Source organism: Bufo bufo, chromosome 1, assembly GCF_905171765.1.
Source record: "Bufo bufo chromosome 1, aBufBuf1.1, whole genome shotgun sequence".
Lineage (NCBI taxonomy): Eukaryota > Metazoa > Chordata > Amphibia > Anura > Bufonidae > Bufo > Bufo bufo.
This window is the reverse complement of record NC_053389.1, coordinates 200,194,416-200,214,385: the sequence shown is the minus strand read 5'-3', so window position 1 is coordinate 200,214,385 and position 19,970 is coordinate 200,194,416. Positions and strand designations below refer to the sequence as shown.

The window sequence follows — 19,970 nt, the reverse complement described above, 5'->3', positions numbered from 1 at the left end:
CAATCGGATTCAAGTCTGGACTCTGGCTGGGCCACTCCAAAACGTTAATGTTGTTGTCCGCTAACCATTTCTTTACCACTTTTGCTGTGTGTTTTGGGTCATTGTCATGCTGAAATGTCCACTGGTGACCAAGGCCAAGTTTCTCTGCAGACTGCCTGATGTTGTCGTTGAGAATCCTCATGTATTGCTCTTTTTTCATGGTGCCATTTACTGTGATTAGGTTCCCTGGTCAATTGGCTGAAAAACACCCCCAAAGCATTAGGTTCCCACCACCATGTTTGACAGTGGGGATGGTGTTCTTTGGGTTGAAGGCTTCTCCTTTTTTACGCCAAATGAAGGAAACATCATTGTGACCAAACAATTCAATTTTTGTTTCATCTAACCATAACACAGAAGACCAGAAGTCTTCTTCTTTGTCCAGATGAGCTTTTGCAAAGGCCAAGCGAGCTTTTGTGTGCCTTATTACTTGCTGGTTGAATAAAAGTAACTTTAAGTCAAAATTTGCCAGGGGTATGAATAATTGTGGGCAGCACTGTGTGTATGTATATATATATATATATATATATAGTGACACAGTAAGAGGTTTGGTCTGGGGAAGTATTTCCCGCGTTTCGGAGTTAACACGACTCCTTCTTCAGTGGACCACTGAGGAAGGAGTCGTGTTAACTCCGAAACGCGTCTGGTGTACACAAGTCCCTACAGAAGGAAGAAAACCGCAGTCCATCACCTGCGTATCTCTATTGAATTTGCAACAAACATCCGAATATATTTCTTAAAGGAAACGAAAGTCCTGCCTTGCCCTGCAAAAAGACATCAAGCTACGGCAAATTTCAAGTGGGTCTAATTCTCTATTGACCCCAACATCTAAACGGACTGTTTCTTTTTCTTGCAAGTTCATTACTCACTATAAAGTTGACCGGAGGTACGATCATCGGCGCTGATAACACGTGGGACGCCACGTTAAGCGCAAAGATCCGAATAAACCACCACTTCTAAACAGTGAGTAACCCGCTATACTTCATCACAGTGTACCAGCAAAGCTATAACTGTGAAAAACTATATGCTATATAAACGCAAAGGACAATTATATCTATCCTTTTTACATCAAATATAGTGAAATTATTTATATCGGAAGAATCGCTGACAAACCGCAGATAAACCGCGGATCAATACAGAGACTGTACCTTTTATCTTATAGGCTGAGACTCAGTGCTATTGAAAGAGACACTATATTTATTACTGAGATCCAGTCTATGTACACATTAACCCTTGGCATTATATTTTATATCTTATATTTTATGTATTTTAGAGTGATTGTTTAGGTACCGTATTATATTTAATAAATTTTTTAAAAATTATTGGCCAGTGTTCGGTGTGAATTAGATGTAGGTGTGCCACTCTTATCTATTTGTATAAAACACTGAACTGTTTGATCCAAAGATCTTGTTGTTGCCTCTATACTGCGTCCGCTAATCCTGTCTACCAGAGCGAAACCCCACAATATATATATATATATATATATATATATATATAGTAAAAAAGAAGTTCCACAGCACCTCCATATGGTGAAAGAAACGTGTCCTGTATTGACCCAATCATGGCTAAATAAAGGACACATTTCTTTCACCATATGGAGGTGCCATGGAACTTTTTTTTACTGTATTCAGGTGATTTTGTTGATATCATATCGGCTGGCATTCCTTACAAATTTATTTATTTTTGGGGGGATTTTTGTGGTGCTGCTCCTGCTACTACTTTTTAACTATATATATATATATATACAGTACAGACCAAAAGTTTGGACACACCTCATTCAAAGAGTTTTCTTTATTTTATGAAAATTGGAGATTCACACTGAAGGCATCAAAACTATGAATTAACACATGTGGAGTTATATACATAACAAACAAGTGTGAAACAACTGAAAATATGTCATTTTCTAGGTTCTTCAAAGTAGCCACCTTTTGCTTTGATTACTGCTTTGCACACTCTTGGCATTCTCTTGATGAGCTTCAAGGGGTAGTCCCTTGAAATGGTTTTCACTTCACAGGTGTGCCCTGTCAGGTTTAATAAGTGGGATTTCTTGCCTTATAAATGGGGTTGGGACCATCAGTTGCGTTGAGTAGAAGTCAGGTGGATACACAGCTGATAGTCCTACTGAATAGACTGTTAGAATTTGTATTATGGCAAGAAAAAAGCAGCAAAGTAAAGAAAAACGAGTGGCCATCATTACTTTAAGAAATGAAGGTCAGTCAGTCAGCCGAAAAATTGGGAAAACTTTGAAAGTAAGGGCTATTTGACCATGAAGGAGAGTGATGGGGTGCTGCGCCAGATGACCTGGCCTCCACAGTCACCGGACCTGAACCCAATCGAGATGGTTTGGGGTGAGCTGGACCGCAGAGTGAAGGCAAAAGGGCCAACAAGTGCTAAGCATCTCTGGGAACTCCTTCAAGACTGTTGGAAGACCATTTCAGGGGACTACCTCTTGAAGCTCATCAAGAGAATGCCAATAGTGTGCAAAGCAGTATTCAAAGCAAAAGGTGGCTACTTTGAAGAACCTAGAATATGACATATTTTCAGTTGTTTCACACTTGTTTGTTATGTATATAATTCCACATGTGTTAATTCATAGTTTTGATGCCTTCATAGTCATGAAAATAAAGAAAACTCTTTGAATGAGAAGGTGTGTCCAAACTTTTGGTCTGTACTGTATATATTGTGGCAATGTGAACATTGAGGTGTTGTTTCCCCAGGTTCCAGTCCGGGACTTGAGACATGCTCATGTCCAGGGATCCTATTTAATCCTGCTACTGGATCTTGGGTGTGTCTCACTCTGGAGAGTGTGCAGACAGAGGCCTGGTGGGGCTCTGTCAGTGTGGTCTCAGCTAGGCAAGGCTGAGGGGCCATGAGGCTATGCCATAGCCTGGCCTTTGGGGGACTCAGCGACACCCGGGAACAAGCATTGAAAGGTCAGAGTCAGGAGGACTGCTAGACCACAACCCCCTCCAAAGGTACTGCATTTGTTACAGCCTGAGGGCTGGTGGACTGTATGTCTGGGGTAAGCCGCACCTGGTTCCATGTGGGAACGCTATCGTATAGCCGAGTTAGGGATACAATGTTTATTATGTTTAGGTAGAGCCCAGACGGGCAGGCTTTTGTTTTATACCATGTGTGTATGAAGAGTGTAAAATAAATTGCACTGTTTGGACCTGAAACCCAGTGGTTATGAAGATCATTGTGATAATGACCCCTGAATAAGAGGCGATCCCTTACAATTGGTGTCGGATGCGGGCAAGTTGTCCATGAAAGAAGGGCAACGACGAGAAAGAGCAGGTGCTGCTGAATCCTGCTGTGCTGGAGTTAAAGGGCCAGTAGGCCAGCAAAAGTGGACTTGTGGCTGAAAGTTTTTCCTGCTACCATGGGTCTCGGCGAAGAGTACGTCCGGCAGCGCTGGTGCATACAGCAGGCAGAAGAAATGGCTATAACAATTGGCTACACTAAAAATGAATTGGCGAAATTTGATGCAGAGCGAGAGGCTTTGGAGGCGCAGTTGCAGCTGGCCTTGAGAAATGGGTTCTCAACACTGTATGGACCCTGTACAAAGTTACAATAGGTTGGTGGTGTGCCGGGACTATCGGGGGAAAAGCAAAGATATGCCGTTGCTAAGGGCAACCGTCGGGAAGATAAAGAGGGGGAGAGCGGTTCGGCTCTCAGGAGGTCGAGTGTTCCCTACCAGTGGAGACAGAGTCCTAGAAAGGATGTGCCGAGGATCTGCGAGGCGGTTGCTAAGGGCGACCAACCACAACAGCGTGTGGCTGTCCAGCAGTTATGGAGCGGAGCAAGTGGCTCATATTCTGCGGCTGGAGTATCCTTGGCTCCCAGGACTGCTAAACCCGTGACGTCGCTGGGTAAGATTGTTCCTGTTATTGATTATGTGGCAGACCCAGTGACAGTAAGCCGGCGGCAGTTGATACCTGTCTGGCCGGTAGGTGATAAGTCGCGGAGGCAAGAAACTATTGCGAAAATGTGTGATAACATGGAAAAACCAGTGTCTGAACAGGCGGGTAAGCTTGTTGTGATTGCTCCCTTGCAGGAATCTGCAGGGGAGAATGTTCTTAGGTTACCCAAAATGCCCGGAATCAAGGCTAGACATGGGATGACAAGGATCCGGGATCCCATGCTAGCCCGGGTAAGAGGTAGCACAATATTGAAACCTGAGACTGGTAAAATAATAAAGGTGCTGGACAGTCGTGCGGATAAGGACTATCCGCTGATTTTCACTGAGCGTGAGACTCCAATGAGAACAGGGACTTATGAATTTGATGTTACAGATACGCTCATGCATGAGGGAGTGTTGGGCCGTGATATCGGTTTGTTGCTGTGGGGTAAGGTAGACACTTCTGCAGATAGTGACGAAACTCCTGCAGAACCTGTACCTCTCCCTTTAAGTGAGGATCTAAGGGAGCTGCACTTTGACCTGCATGGGGAAAGAATATTGACCATTGGAAACAATCGTGCTGGTCAAGTGCAAAGTGATGGTGACAAAAGTGCGGAAATGCATAAGGAAAATGTGATGTCATATGAAATATGTGGTGACAGTGATATATCTTTTCCGTTGCAGGTTGTGGTCAGGGGAGAAGCGCCCCCTGGTGGTAAAAATGTAAATGATGATGAAACTTTATTTTCTGCATCTGCTATGTTTCATGAAGCGCGATATGACTTAATCAAAAGGTTTGAAGACATGCCTATAAGTAGTGTGGAGCAAAGCCCAGCTCCAGCTCAGTGTTTGAAGGAGCAGGAAAATATGATCGGGTTAGAGGGTGTACCGCATGTATCAGAGGTGGAAATGCCGTCTCCACAATGTTGGTTGGTTACTAAGGAAGTGTCCCAGGTGGGGATTAGCTCATCGGTGCCCCTAGAGGTCAGAATTAATAATGACACGAGCGTTATAGGTGCCGTATAGCTGTGACCGATAGCAACCCAGAGAATGAAGCTACCATGTCAAGGTCCTGCGAAACAAAGGTGGTTACTAGTAGCGACCAGACGGTTATATCTGACGAGATGAGAATTAAGTCGGGTGACATCAGCCTAGGGTCTGAAGCCCATATCCAGACAGTTGTAGGTGACCTGACACAACAGTACAGTTGCAAACAGGAGGATGATCTCTCTCTCTCTCTCTCTCTCTCCTCACGCTCCCTAGAAACGTTAGAGACGGGACTAGCTGTCTTCACAGAGCAACTGAAGAAAGTTTCAGAAAGGGCAAAGAAGGAGAGCCAGAAAGAGAATGGTGATACTCCTACATCCGCTGCAGCAGAGCCGAGCAAGGAGCAGCTGGAACCGGAGGCCCAAAAGCGGGGCACTTCCCACAAGCTTGTGCAAAAAGCTGAAAAGAAACTGCTGAAAAACATGGAGTTGGTGGTTCAGCGCCTGGGGAAACAGGAGAAGTGTGACTGGCTCCTAGCTGAAGAGAAATACATCTCGGCTCGATATGGTAAAAAACGTGACCAAACAGAGACTGATGCTTGGGAAAAGGAGACCAAGGCCTCTCATTGGCTAGAGCCCTGGAAGAAGCGCTTGAGGAGCATGCTGAATTGGAGAGGCTGAAAAAGCAACTCAGAGCAGAGACAGAAAATCTCATGAGCTTAAAAGATGAGTTGGAGAAACCTGAAGAGGAGAGTTCTCTGGAAGACGTCAAGAAGCCAGAGCCTGTTAAAAATGGGACTGGAGAGGGTGGCACTGTGGTGCTGGCTGTGGCAGAGAAGATGGAAGATGCTTCTGCTAAACCAGTTGATGGGGCTGATGTGGATGCCGAAGACCACAGACCCGTGGTAGCGTGTAACCTAGGCCTGGAAGACGTCCCCTCTGCATACAGGGCCTTCCAAATAGCCAGCAGGCTGCTGGGGAAGAAGTACGAGGAGGTGAACGATCAGTTTTCGGATCCGGGCTATTACAATGGGCTGTATCTCCTGACTCCTCCACAAAAGGAGAACAGTGTCCTGGGTGAGCCTCTGGAGAAAATGACAGAAGACGAGGAGTCTGCTGAAGACCCTGGTGCCTCCTGCCTTGATGAGAAAGAGGGGGAGGGGTTAACAGGGCAAGTGTATGGTGCCATGTCCGAGAAGGATGAGAAGGCGGTCAAAGAGTATCTGGTCATGAGATGGGCACATGAGGCCTTTAGGCAGTTTCGGTTAGGCAAGATGTTGGTTTTGGTGATAAACCAAGCTCTGATGGCCTGGGTCTGGCAAAATAAAGGGAAGCATGTGACGCTGGCCATCTCTTCCAGGGGGAACGTTGAGCTGGAAGATGGCAGTATAATGCGGATGCCCTGTCACGAGCATCCAGTTGGTACATGTGTTCACCCCCACAGGTTTGAACAGAGGGGGGGGGGGGAATATGTGGCAATGTGAACATTGAGGTGTTGTTTCCCCAGGTTCCAGTCCGGGACTTGAGACATGCTCATGTCCAGGGATCCTATTTAATCCTGCTACTGGATCTTGGGTGTGTCTCACTCTGGAGAGTGTGCAGACAGAGGCCTGGTGAGGCTCTGTCAGTGTGGTCTCAGCTAGGCAAGGCTGAGGGGCCACGAGGCTATGCCATAGCCTGGACTTTGGGGGACTCAGCGACACCTGGGAACAAGCATTGAAAGGTCAGAGTCAGGAGGACTGCTAGACCACAACCCCCTCCAAAGGTACTGCATTTGTTACAGCCTGAGGGCTTGTGGACTGTATGTCTGGGGTAAGCCGCACCTGGTTCCATGTGGGAACGTTATCGTATAGCCGAGTTAGGGATACGATGTTTATTATGTTTAGGTAGAGCCCAGACGGGCAGGCTTTTGTTTTATGCCATGTGTGTATGAAGAGTGTAAAATAAATTGCACTGTTTGGACCTGAAACCCAGTGGTTATGAAGATCATTGTGAGAATGACCCCCGAATAAGAGGCGATCCCTTACAATATATATATATAGAGAGAGAGAGATGCTAAGAAGTTCCTGGCTTTGCCCCCTTCCAGTTGGAATTGAAAAATGAATTTGGTATTATATAAAAAGCTTGATATATTGTTATGTAACTGTGCAAATATCAGATGCTTACGATTGTTATGACTATTTTTAATTTTAGGTAGAACCTGAGTTGGCAGAGGCACAAGGAAGTTTCATGTCTGTGGAGTTACGGGTCCTCATTAAGTTTTTTGTTTCGCCAGGGAAAGGACATTCATACTGAGGGCACTTCTCCCCCTAGTGTTTGTGACATCTCAGTGTGAATGTCCTTTTTCGCCAGATACACTACCTATCCATTCAATGAAGCAGAAAATTTGTCTCATTGGAGAAGGCAACCTTTTATCAATCAGCAGAGGTCCAAATCTGATAAGACAGCAAAAATTGAAGCATTTTTTGCTGTTATATCTGTAAAGAATAAATCAAGGCAACTGGACTTTCTGTAGATTTCTTGAAAATATTTCACTCGTTCTTCCAACGAGCTTTCTCAATTCCTCAGAATTGAGAAAGCTCATTGGAAGAACGAGTGACAGGTTTTCAAGAAAACTACAGAAAGTCCAGTTGCCTTGATTTATTCTTTACAGATATACCATGACCTGGATAAATGAGAACCTTCACAGACATTTTTTGCTGTTGCAGTAACCATCCATCTGCTTCGGAGCCCTATACGCAGTAGGGTTCACTGCATTGTTGTTTTAGATACAAGTCTGGTAGTCCTCTGGTTCATTTTGGTGGTGAGTTGCTCCACTGTAGAATGTCAGGCCGCCCTCGTGTGCCTTTTATAGTTGATGTTCCCCTCTCATACCAATGACACTTGGTGATACAGTTTCCACAACACTTATTTGCAATGGTACCATATGTCCACCCGAAAACCAATAATCAACCCTTTTTAGAATTGTGATAAATTGCCCCTTTTACCCATGACAGCAATGAGGGATATGTGTGCAATCAGCCTATCACACACCTTATATACCCACCATGCTCACGATATGTGACTTTCTTCTTGAGCTAGACGCTGCCAACGTCAAAAGTAGGAAGTGATGATAGATATATACACACTGTGTATGTGTGTGTGTGTATGTATATGTGTGTGTGTGTGTATGTATGTATATATATATATATATATATAATAATTTTGTATGTACTGTATATCAGCTTTGCTGAATAGGTATACAACCGTATAGGTTGAAATCTGCAAGTACAAAGTTGCAATGCCCCCTACTGAGCTACAATTCCATGCACATTTCAAATGCGTAAAAAATGTGAACCCAAAATTAGCATTTGCGTAACAAAAAAAGCCACCCAGCCTGTACAATTTGCACCTCTTTAACAACTCCATCACTCTCATCTGCCACAGGTATACCTTGGTGATCAGCATCTAGATAAGTTTCTGTGAAGAAAAAGAAATACTGGTTTATCTGAAGGAAACCTGTTATAGCTAGATCCAAAAAGCATTGAACGTATTACCTAGAGGGTGTGATAGTGGGAGGAGCCACACAATATATAAGCCATGGGTTTGATCCTTCACAGGCAATGGCATCTTCCATCAATTAACTGCTACATTTAGACAGTGGAAGCTTCATAAGAGCAGCTCAGCAGGATTCCAGCAGGACATTTACTAATTCAGAACATCCAGAACGTCTCAACCTCCAAGAATGTCTTCCCAGGTAAGTGTAATTGTTTACTAGATGTCTTATTTCATGTAGATGTTGTTAGAATAAAGTTAGAAATAATGGCAAGGAAGTAAATTGGTAGAAGCCAAAAACTGCAGTTTTATCGCATATAAAGGTTTAAGTGAATGGAAATACCTTTACAGTTAGTCATACTAAGAAACAGCTAACCTCAAGAGGTAGTAATTTATGTCAGCATTTAAAAAAGGGCTAGATGCTCATCTATTAGTAAACGGCATAGAAGGTTATAATTAATCTAACAATTAATGTCATATAACTGATCTGAGGCTGAACTTGATGAACAGGTATCTATTTTCAACATTTGTAACTATGTACTCCACCTAGTCCTGATCCACCATATTGTATGGTACCATGTTATACTTTAAATGTTAAAAGGGTTGTCCGCTTTTTTCATATTGATTGATGATCTATCTTCAGGATAGGTGATCAATATCAGATTGGCCAGGGGGATGGGGGGGGGTGACCACTGGCAGCACCTCCACCAATCGGCTGTTTGATGAGAATGCAGCATTGGTACAAGCTCCTGCTTCTCTTCACTGTTTACCTGTACACCGTCGCAATTGCAGTGGTGTGCGGGTGTAATTGCACCTGCTGCCCCCATTCACTTCAATGGGATGGCTCCTTCTTGCTCAAGTGAATAGGAAGGAGCCGTCCTATTGGAGTCAATGGGATGGCGGTGTTGTGATTGCTCAGGCATCTGATAGTTCATCAATATAAAAAAAAAAATCAGACAACTCCTTTAACACACCAAATCTAATTGTAGGTACAGTATCTAGACTGTTTCCAATGTGTGTCCGCTTCTTTCTATAGGAGCCACCTGATGTTCATGCCATCCCCATGAATGAAAAACCAGAAAAGGAGAAAACCAAAGATAAAATATTTGCTGGGATTAAAAGAAAGAAGAATGATAAGAAAGTAGAAAACTTGAAAAGGGAGCTGGAGATTGTAAGTGATAGAAAGGAAAAATATGTATATGGATGATAAACATTGTATATGGTATTATAAAGTACTGACTATAGTTTTCTTTTCTAGACTGACCACAAGTTAACTAAAGACGAATTGGAAAATAAATATTCTGTAGATATCAAACAGGTAAGTCTTAAAGTCGGTTGTCTGGTTTAGAAAACCTATTTCAAAATATCATATGATTATGAATTAGTAGATGGGGCTCCATCATTCAAGACTCTTAGGGCTGTTTCACACGAGTGAGTCCATTGCGAGAACCATGCTCCGTGTGTGAGCATGATCCTCCACTTCTGAACTTCAGCATTATCATGGTTTATTATGCTACGTGCCTCTGCTTGACCTGTCATAGTGACCGCTTTATGTCACTATGATTCTGTAGAAGTAAGGTCAAGCAGAAGCACACAGAATTATAAATCAGTATAATGCCCTGCGCTCTTGCAAGTCCTGAACGGAGGATCACATTCACACACAGAGCGTGATTCCTGCAGTGGACTCGCTCGTGTGAAACAGACCTTAAGAAGTAGCCGGTGCAAAGAAAGAAGCTACAATGACAGTCTTTCTCTCTGACCTGGAGTGTCCATGTATTACATGAACAGCCTATTTATTTCAGTTTGAGCTGTGTAATGCTTTATTTTACATGTGGTGGTATTGTAAAGGAAATAAAAAAAATGTGACTGTGTTTGTACAGCTCATCTTTGCAAGTCTCAGGAACCCATTATCAATAGTGGACAATCCCTTAAACACAATAATAAAAGCATAGTTTACGGTCTCATGTTTGTCCCTTCTGCCAACACAGTAAAGTATAAAAAGTTGCACAATATTTTAACAAATTATGTTAAACTTTTAAGGGTTTGAGCACTGCAGCTGCCCAGGAAATTCTCACCCGGGATGGACTCAACAAGCTCACTCCTCCAAAAGGAACTCCTGAAATTGTCAAATTTTTGATGCTAATGGCGGGTGGATTCTCCATTGTTTTCTGGATTGCGGCCGCCTTGTGCTTTCTTGCATATGGCCTTCAAGTTGCACAAGATCCTAATGTTTCCAAAGACAATGTAAGAAAAAAAAACAATAGACTTTGCAAATGTAGATCTCAGTTGCATTTTGTTTCTGTTAATGTATTATAATTCCTTTATGTCCTCAGCTGTGGTTGGCGATCATCCTGATTTTAGTGGTGGTGATGACAGCCATCTTTGCTTATTACCAGGAAGCTAAAAGTACCAATATTATGGCTGGCTTTAAGAATATGGTACCCCAGGTAAGAAGTGTTACAGCAGACTTCACAAATTAAAGGCTACGGCCACCTTCGGGGTGTTTTTTTTAATTTTTATTTATTTTGGGCTAAAACATCATTGCTTTTGGTCTTTATTTAAAAATTGCAAAAGCTTTTTCTGCATAGATTTCAGTTTCTGGGTATTTGCAGACAGGCAGGCTTTCTCCTTCACAGTGAATCCATCAGAGAACTGCTCTATTGGTGGATTCTGTACCTCTTATCTCGGAATTCCTAACAGCTCATAAACATTGACTGAAGCCAAATTGTTATCAAATAAGAAGTTAGCTATAATGAGTGATTATGAGCTTCCAGGGAACTAGAGCTAAGAGTCACAGATGGAGCTGACAGAGCAATTATCTGAGAGATTCACTGTGAAGGAGTCTGCAAATACACAGAAAGTGAAAGCTTTACAGGAAAATTTTTAATAAAGACCAATTGAAAAAAAAAAAAAATTTCCCCCTCAAGATGAGTAGAGTTCTGTCATAAAAATGCCCCTACATTGATCATTGCCTTTAAACTTGAGAATTATTTCTTATAGTGATTTATTCTTTTGTTGATTTAGCAAGCCTTGATTCTTCGTGATGGAAAACGTATTGAGATGTTAGCAGAGAATCTTGTTGTTGGGGACATTGTTTTTATTAAAGGAGGAGATAAAATCCCAGCTGATTTACGTATGCTTGAATGCCAAGGCTGCAAGGTGAGAAAAATAGAGAAGACATTTTTGCAGTCAGCATAAATAACATTATGGTTAATAGTTTGAAGACAATCTTTGAACGCATCATAAGAATGACCTGTTGCTTTTGATATGTAGGTTGACAACTCATCTCTCACTGGTGAATCAGAGGCGCAACCTCGTGGTGTGGAGTGCACAGATGATAACCCTCTAGAGACCAAGAACCTGGGCTTCTATTCTACAACCTGCTTGGAGGGTAAGCTGTAAATCAGTATTCAGAGCTTCTCACATTTATATCTTTTAAATTGTGCACCTAGTGGCAGCACCTAAGATGATGCCTATTTGTCAAAAAGGAACAGAACCTGATCTAATACTTTATGTTTACTCTACAGGGACAGCATACGGTATAGTAATTAACACAGGTGACCGTACAGTCATTGGACGTATTGCATCACTTGCCTCACAAGTCGGGAACCAGAAGACACCCATTGCCTTGGAGATTGAGCACTTTGTGCATTTGATCAGTGGGCTTGCAGTGGCTGTTGGCCTACTTTTCTTCATCATCTCCATCTCTATGGGATATAGTCCCCTCAATGCTGTAATATTCTGTATTGGTATCGTGGTAGCTTATGTGCCTGAGGGACTACTGGCAACTGTAACAGTGAGTAGTACATATTAATTAGCCCTTTTTTATAATATTATGTTTGTCAAGAGTCTCTTTTGAATAAGACTTCCACATGTGTGCCCAATAGGTTTGTCTATCCCTGACGGCAAAGCGTATGGCAAAAAAGAATTGCCTGGTGAAGAACTTGGAAGCTGTTGAGACTCTTGGGTCCACATCAGTCATTTGTTCTGACAAGACTGGGACCCTTACCCAGAACCGTATGACAGTGGCACATATGTGGTTCGATAATATCATCCACAATGCAGATACCAGTGAAGATCAGACAGGTAAGAACTTGTGAATCTCTAATTTTCACACAGTAGATTCAATAAATGTCTCCACACAACACACTAGACTTCTTTTGTCTAAATTCAACAGGTAGATAACCACTGGTAATTGTTTCTCTCCAGGTGAAATGTTTGATCAGAGTTCCCCAACTTCGCAAGCACTGAGTAGAATCGCCACCCTCTGTAACCGAGCAGAATTCTGTGCTAATCAGGAAGAAGTTCCTATCAACAAGGTAAATTGTCATTTATATACATTATACATATATGTGAAGGATAAAATGCATCTCAAAGAAAATGTTGTTGGAACTCTCCTCTATAAGAGTGCCTTGCATGCATTACATGCTTCCCCAGGAACCTTGTTGGAGGTTGGGGAAACCAGACCCACTGAGATATTCATAAGGCAACTCCCTTAGGGTCAATTTGTTGTATTTTGATTCAGAATCTCATTAAAAAAGGTTGATATATTATCTGCTTTCACATTTGTGCAGAGAACAGTCAACGGAGATGCCTCAGAAGCAGCTTTATTGAAATTTACTGAGAATATTATAGGAAATGTCATGGACATTAGGGAAAGGAATGAAAAAGTTTTGGAAATCCCATTTAATTCCAGCAACAAGTACCAGGTAATTGATGCATTCGGTTGTACTTTGATGTCCAAGCTATCTATGGCATTACTGGTCATTTGGAATCCTGTGTTTCTTTAGAGCTGACATCTATTACTACTTCTTAGGTCTCTATTCATATCCCAGAAGATCCTGCTGAGAAAGGTTACCTGCTAGTGATGAAAGGGGCCCCAGAACGTATCTTGGATAGATGTAGCACCATCATGATAGGAGGACAGGAAGTGCCACTGGATGGTGAAATGAAAGATAACTTTCAGAAGGCCTATATCGCCCTGGGGAGTCTGGGAGAGAGAGTTCTTGGTGAGTATATGCAATTTTACATTGACATTTTGGAAATATCTAAGCAACCTAGACTTAATGCATCTTTGTATCCCATACCTTCAAGATATATTTAAAGTTATCATAATAAATTGCTAACAGCTATTTATTTTTTATTTTTCTTTTGTAGGTTTCTGTCAAATTCTGCTTCCTTCTTCTGCCTATGGGCCGAGTTACCCTTTCAATGCAGAAAGTGGAAATTTCCCCTTAGAAAAATTATGCTTTGTTGGCCTCATCTCCATGATTGACCCACCTCGCTCCAGTGTTCCTGATGCAGTCATGAAGTGTCGTAGTTCAGGCATTAAGGTTAGTGTCCAAAAACATTGATCAAAGTGAAGCTGAATTTAGCAATCAGTGGAAAATAACTATTAATCTGTATTTATGGCAGGTTATTATGGTCACTGGGGACCATCCAATCACAGCAAAAGCAATTGCAAAAAGTGTCGGTATTATTTCAAGTACTAATGAGACGGTGGAAGATATTGCCAGCAGACTAGGAATCCCTGTTGAACAAGTTAATCCCAGGTCAGACATTCATTTACCACTTTCTCAGACATCTGTCAGCATCTTAAAAGGCCTTATTCACTTCAATGGAGATGAGCTGTCAGTAGATAGACACAACCTCGTACAACCGCTTAAATTACAATTGTATTCTACTTAGTGCATTGACCGGTTCATTTTAATTATAGGGATGCCTGTGCCGTTGTAGTAAATGGAGGTGAAATAGTTGACATGAGTTCTGATGAACTGGATGACATCTTGAGAAATCATACAGAAATTGTGTTTGCCCGGACCTCACCCCAACAAAAACTTCTCATTGTCGAAGGTTGTCAGAGACTAGTAAGTTACGGTATAGTCTTAAAGCATAGAAAAATAATGCAAGGTTGACTTTGGTGACTGTACTAAGAATACATTATATCTACAACTTTCAGGGTGCCATTGTGGCTGTGACTGGGGATGGTGTGAATGACTCCCCTGCATTGAAAAAAGCCGATATTGGTGTTGCAATGGGAATTGCTGGCTCTGACGCTGCCAAACATGCCGCCGATATGATTCTTCTGGATGATAACTTTGCTTCTATTGTGACTGGTGTGGAAGAAGGTAAGCTGGCCATTCTAAGAATAGAAATTTTTCAACTGCCCAACAAGACAGACAAGGCTCATCTATTTTTGTGATCATTGCTTTAATAAATTGGTTTTAACTAAACAACTTCATATCTAAGATGTACTGTATCATACACTGTTTAAAGGAACACAAAACTTAGAAATGACTAGAAATATAAACGTAAAAACAAAACAAACTTGCCCACCTTGTTTGTCAATCTGCAGGATTTTCAGCATCCTCCTGAAATAAACATAGTTACATAGTTAGTACGGTTAAAAAAAGACATGTCCCTCATGCTGAACTAGTGGATGGGAGAGGATGACAATGAAGGGAAAGTAGAGGCAGGGGGTGAATGTTAGAAATTTGTTTTCCTTATTAATCCAGTAGAACAGTATATATATATATATATATATATATATATATATATATATAATCTGCCCTAAAAGGAAAATAAAAATATTCCTGATCTTTAACAGTCTTATAGTGAACTAGTCTATGGTCAGTCTCTTTCTGATCCCTTCCATTTTGTATACTAGAAGAATTTTTGAAGATTTATAGAAGAATTCTTGATATATTGTTCCAATTAAATGCAGATAATGCTGCCATACATTTCCAATAGCTCTTTAATGTCATTCCCTGCAGGTCGCTTGATATTTGATAACCTGAAGAAGTCCATTGCATACACCGTAACCAAAAACATACCAGAAATGATTCCTTTCATGGTCTATGTGATCATCAGCTGCCCCTTGCCCATAGGAACCATCACCATCCTCTTCATAGAGCTGGGAACTGACATTGTAAGTCAATATTTTAGAGCATATAGTATATGTGCATTTCATACAATGATACACATTGGATGTACAAGTCTCAGTGGAGGTGACCTCATTGGAACTAGTTTTCTGTAAATTATATGATGTCATCTTCTCAAGGACAAATGATTTGCTCTAAGATATGCAATTCTTCTGATTTCATCAGATCCCTTCTATTGCATTAGCATATGAGAAACCAGAAAATGATATTATGACCAGAAAGCCACGCAATCCGCACAAGGAACGACTGGTGAACATGCCACTGCTTTCATACTCCTACCTTCACATTGGTAAGAATTTTCTTTCATTACAGATGATATTTGAAGTCAAATGAGTATAAAACAAAATAGGATCATACTACGAGGCTTACATGTATATGAATTATATGATCTACAGCTGCAATGGAAGCCTTTTCTGGGTTTGTGAACTACTTCACTATCTTGGCTGAACAAGGATTCCTTCCAGCTAGAACAATTGGACTCAGACTCGACTGGGAGGACAAAAACAAAAATGAACTGGAAGACAGTTATGGGCAGGAATGGGTAAGCATATTAAACCAAAAGTCAGGGGATCTATTAAGCTACTACTTTAATATTTATAGACAACTGACGTAGTCAATTACTATAATTCAGTGGTCTCCAGCCTGTGTCTCATCAACTATTGTGAACTGAAACAAACTCTGAAATCGTTGTACCCTCCAGTTGCAATGTATTCTATACAGTAGGGGTGTAGCTAAAGGGGTGTTGATGGGACATGTGCCATTGTTTACATATGCTACCAAGCTACCTTAACAAGGACAGTAGAGTGAACCTTTGTCCTGGGTCAAGGAAAGCCAGACTGTGCTGCTGCTATACAGTATTAGTTTCCTGAATGTTCTCTGGACTTTTAATTAAAGTTTGCTATAAAGTCATCCTCTGACTATCCTTGAGCACTGGACGCCACAGTTCGCTTATAATAGGCACTAGTTATTCTTCACATCTTCATGGATGATGGTCCAATATCTCTGCACTTGATGTCTCACAGTAACATAAGATTAGACCTTGTAACATTTGTAAGACACTAATCATTGATCTATATCTGTACCCAGCACAGCCAGCAATGTCTTGCTACTTTGCAAAGTTTTTACTAACATCCTAGGCAAAATCCATGTTTTTTTAACAAAGTAACCTATATTATCTTGCCTTTGTTTTGTAGACCTATAACCAGCGTCTCTACCAGGAGTGGTATAACTACTCAGCTTTCTTTGTCGGTATTGTGGTCTGCCAGATGATGAATGCAATTATCCGAAAAACAAGAAGGAACACCCTGCTAACCAGTAATTTCTTCAGGTTAGTGACAAGTTTTAGTTGTGTATAATGCACAACTTTCTAGCAGTATGTTGCCTGTTACATCTATGTATAAATACGTTTAGGCAGGGTTGTAGACACAGGAGGGGGGTAACACAGCTAAATTAAAATGGGGTAACCTGTGGGATAGTTAGCATGGAGACAGAGCAACACAGTGGGGCTATTCCTAGCAGAAGGGATATATTATTATAGCAATAAGACAAAGCAATCTGGTATTTCCTTTGCACTACATTCTTTTTTATTTTCACAGGAATAAAATTGTCTTCTTGGGTGTACTCTCACAAATAGCCGTTGGAATAATCCTCCTCTATGTTCCTGGATTGAATGAAGGATTGCACTTTATGCCCATTCGGTAAGTATCAGCATATAGCAAAGTAGTAGATACTATAGCAAAGTAATAGATACTATAATTTAGCAGCTATAGTAACCAAACCCTATTCTAAGCAGCTTCTTCTGTCCATGAGAATGTTGGATATCTGGTCATCTGACTTGCCCATTTACATACTATATCAAATATATAAAAGGATAAGCAGGCACACTCTGATTTGGGCCAGTCTATTGTTTTATTTATATTTCAGGTGATATAAGGTCTTTTTAATAAATGGTTAAATATATGGTGTAATATGAAAATTGGAACTAATAAAATTATAGATAGAGTTAGATATAATCCTTTTTAATAGATAGTATAGTAAAAGTTGTAGGAGTAATAATAAAAAATGCAATAATGTAAAAAAGTTGTAAAAATAGTGATGAGTCCAGTTCAGTTCGCAGGAGTCGGCGTGCCTCTTGTTGCTTAGGACGCCGGGGGGCGTGGTTCGCGCGTCTGGAGAATGACGCAAGCGGTCATGTGATCGCGATCCTCCCCAGGCTTGTTCGGAGTATTCCTCTTACTCTGTTTAGGATGATGAATGTTCCAACAATCCTCTGCTTCTTAAATGCGTTTCGGGAGTCTCCTCCTTCATCAGTAAGGCGTCCTAGGCAACACGAGGCACGCCGACTCCTGCGAACTGAACTGGATTCGAGACAGCCTCTCAGGAACAGCCGACTACTATCCGAGGACCTAACAGAACAGCGCCGGGTGAAGGGTAAGTGACCTCTGTAGCCAGAGACAGTGCGGGACGCCGCACTCAGGCACAGAGCATCCCTTTCTCCCACAGCTTGGCATAAAGAATACAGCAACTAGATACATATTGTCACATACTTTAAGCTTTGAACTGTAATTGCATATGTACATGCCTGCTGTTTTATGAAACAAATCTTGACACATATTGAAAAGGCGCACTATTTATCCTTGGCAAAGCGGCAATTACTATTTTGAAAGATTACCCTACAAATGGATACATAAGTCTTCAAAGGGGTATCATTCAGTATTTATCTTCTATGAAAGACTACCTTATACATGGAGATATAAGGGGCAATATTCACCCTTTATTTTATCCTCTTTTTATCCTCTGTTCAGTGATCTACTATTTTATGAAAGACTGTTTTATGAAAGACTTTATGAACAAGAACAATCGTTTTTATTAGGGCATTAATTACCCTCTACTAGGTGGCAACCACGCAGTGGTGGTTACCCACTCATCATCACTATTTTTACAACTTTTTTACATTATTGCATTTTTTATTATTACTCCTACAACTTTTACTATACTATCTATTAAAAAGGATTATATCTAACTCTATCTATAATTTTATAATTTTATTAGTTCCAATTTTCATATTACACCATATATTTAACCATTTATTAAAAAGACCTTATATCACCTGAAATATAAATAAAACAATAGACTGACCCAAATCAGAGTGTGCCTGCTTATCCTTTTATTTTCTTGAATTCTATGCTTCTGACTGGGTGAGTCATATCTAGGAGTTTTGCACCTCTACCATTTACTTGAATAGTAGAGCCGTCTATTCCATTTGTTTATATCAAATATAGTTGATGTGAATATTGGGCAACAGTAGTACAACCACGTAATAAGAAGTATAAGCATTAACGACAGGTGCAACCATGTTATCACGAGATGGTGCAGCAGAAGTTAGTTGCTCACCAGCTGCTTCAGGTTGTCCCTGCCATGACAGATGAGATGTAATGCTGTACTCAGGAGCAGGTTTTGATTGCGAAGTTGACATTACAGTGTCACCTACATTAAGTTACTGTATAAAGTCATAAGTATAATAATACTCTACCCCATTATTACAGATTTTGCCATGTGCAACGTACATATTTCCCTTTCTACTCCGTAATTTGCTTTAATTTAATCAAATGCTTGACATCTGTTTAATTATTCTCCACAGAGTCCAATACTGGTTTTGTGGAATTGAGTACACAATTCTCATCTTAGTTTATGATGAAATTCGAAAACTTCTCATAAGAAAATTTCCTGGCAGTAAGTATCTATAATATGAACATCTGAGACACATCATTCTCGACCAATGCATATACATCGGTGTCTATACACCTACAAACTTGTCATGATGGTATCATTGCAGCACGTAGGTCATTAGTGGCATATATGGATGGTCAAGTACCTGCCAAACTTCTGCCATGGCAGATACTCCTTTTTTTCTGATAACAAGATGTTTTAGTTGGCCTGGTCAATCCATGTATAGGAATTTCAAGCATCTCTTATAATAGGATTAGGTCGAATCCCTCATATAGCATTAGGAAAAACCTGGTTTTACCCAAGATACACCTTGCCACTCCATGCCCATATCATTAACCAAATTAGATTGGAAATGATTTGCCTCCTAATGATGAGTAGTTAAGTAGCAAGGTTCTCAGTATAGAAATCTGAAGACTTAAAAATACACCTATTTATTCTCAATGTCTTTTTTTCAGGTTGGGTGGATAAGGAGCTTTACTACTAAATTACCATGAAGATTTTCCATTACTGGACCAACATTCTGACTGCATCCCTCCATTTTTTTCTGTACATATTGTATAATTGTATATAGTCACATAATGTAAATAAAAATACATTTATTTTAAAAAAATCACTGATATATTGTTTTTATTGTATTTTTATGTAAGAAAAATACAGTTAATACCTTACCTTATAGTGAAAGTATTCTAGATAAAGCGAACATCTACTCATATTACCAGAGTAAAAGTTCAGTAAGTTAAATAAGGTAAATGTGAACAAGTTCAGTCATTGCTGTGTCCTTGTTTATAATTTTTAAAGATTCTCCAGGTACTGGTACAGTGCCAAGTGATTGGTGCAAGGCAA

General features: G+C 40.7%; 1 protein-coding gene across 1 annotated transcript; it reads left to right on the top strand.

The window, feature by feature from the left end:
• Positions 1-8,522: 8,522 nt before the first annotated feature.
• On the top strand, positions 8,523-19,696 carry LOC121002743 (potassium-transporting ATPase alpha chain 2-like). The gene is made up of 23 exons (XM_040434256.1): positions 8,523-8,659; positions 9,494-9,628; positions 9,716-9,775; positions 10,498-10,701; positions 10,791-10,904; positions 11,482-11,616; positions 11,731-11,848; positions 11,985-12,253; positions 12,345-12,543; positions 12,667-12,776; positions 13,032-13,166; positions 13,274-13,466; positions 13,615-13,790; positions 13,873-14,009; positions 14,174-14,324; positions 14,417-14,585; positions 15,231-15,385; positions 15,564-15,687; positions 15,794-15,939; positions 16,592-16,725; positions 16,994-17,095; positions 19,039-19,130; positions 19,583-19,696. The coding sequence occupies exons 1-23, from the start codon at positions 8,648-8,650 to the stop codon at positions 19,609-19,611; spliced, it is 3,099 nt and encodes a 1,032-aa protein (XP_040290190.1). The 5' UTR covers positions 8,523-8,647; the 3' UTR covers positions 19,612-19,696.
• The last annotated feature ends 274 nt before the right edge of the window (positions 19,697-19,970 follow it).

What these genes read in the sequence shown, in the direction of transcription:
- LOC121002743 (XM_040434256.1), top strand. An exon ending in GTCGTAGTTCAGGCATTAAG is followed by an intron (nt 13,791 to 13,872) that starts GTTAGTGTCCAA and finishes TATTTATGGCAG; the next exon opens with GTTATTATGGTCACTGGGGA. An exon ending in GTTGAACAAGTTAATCCCAG is followed by an intron (nt 14,010 to 14,173) that starts GTCAGACATTCA and finishes TTTTAATTATAG; the next exon opens with GGATGCCTGTGCCGTTGTAG.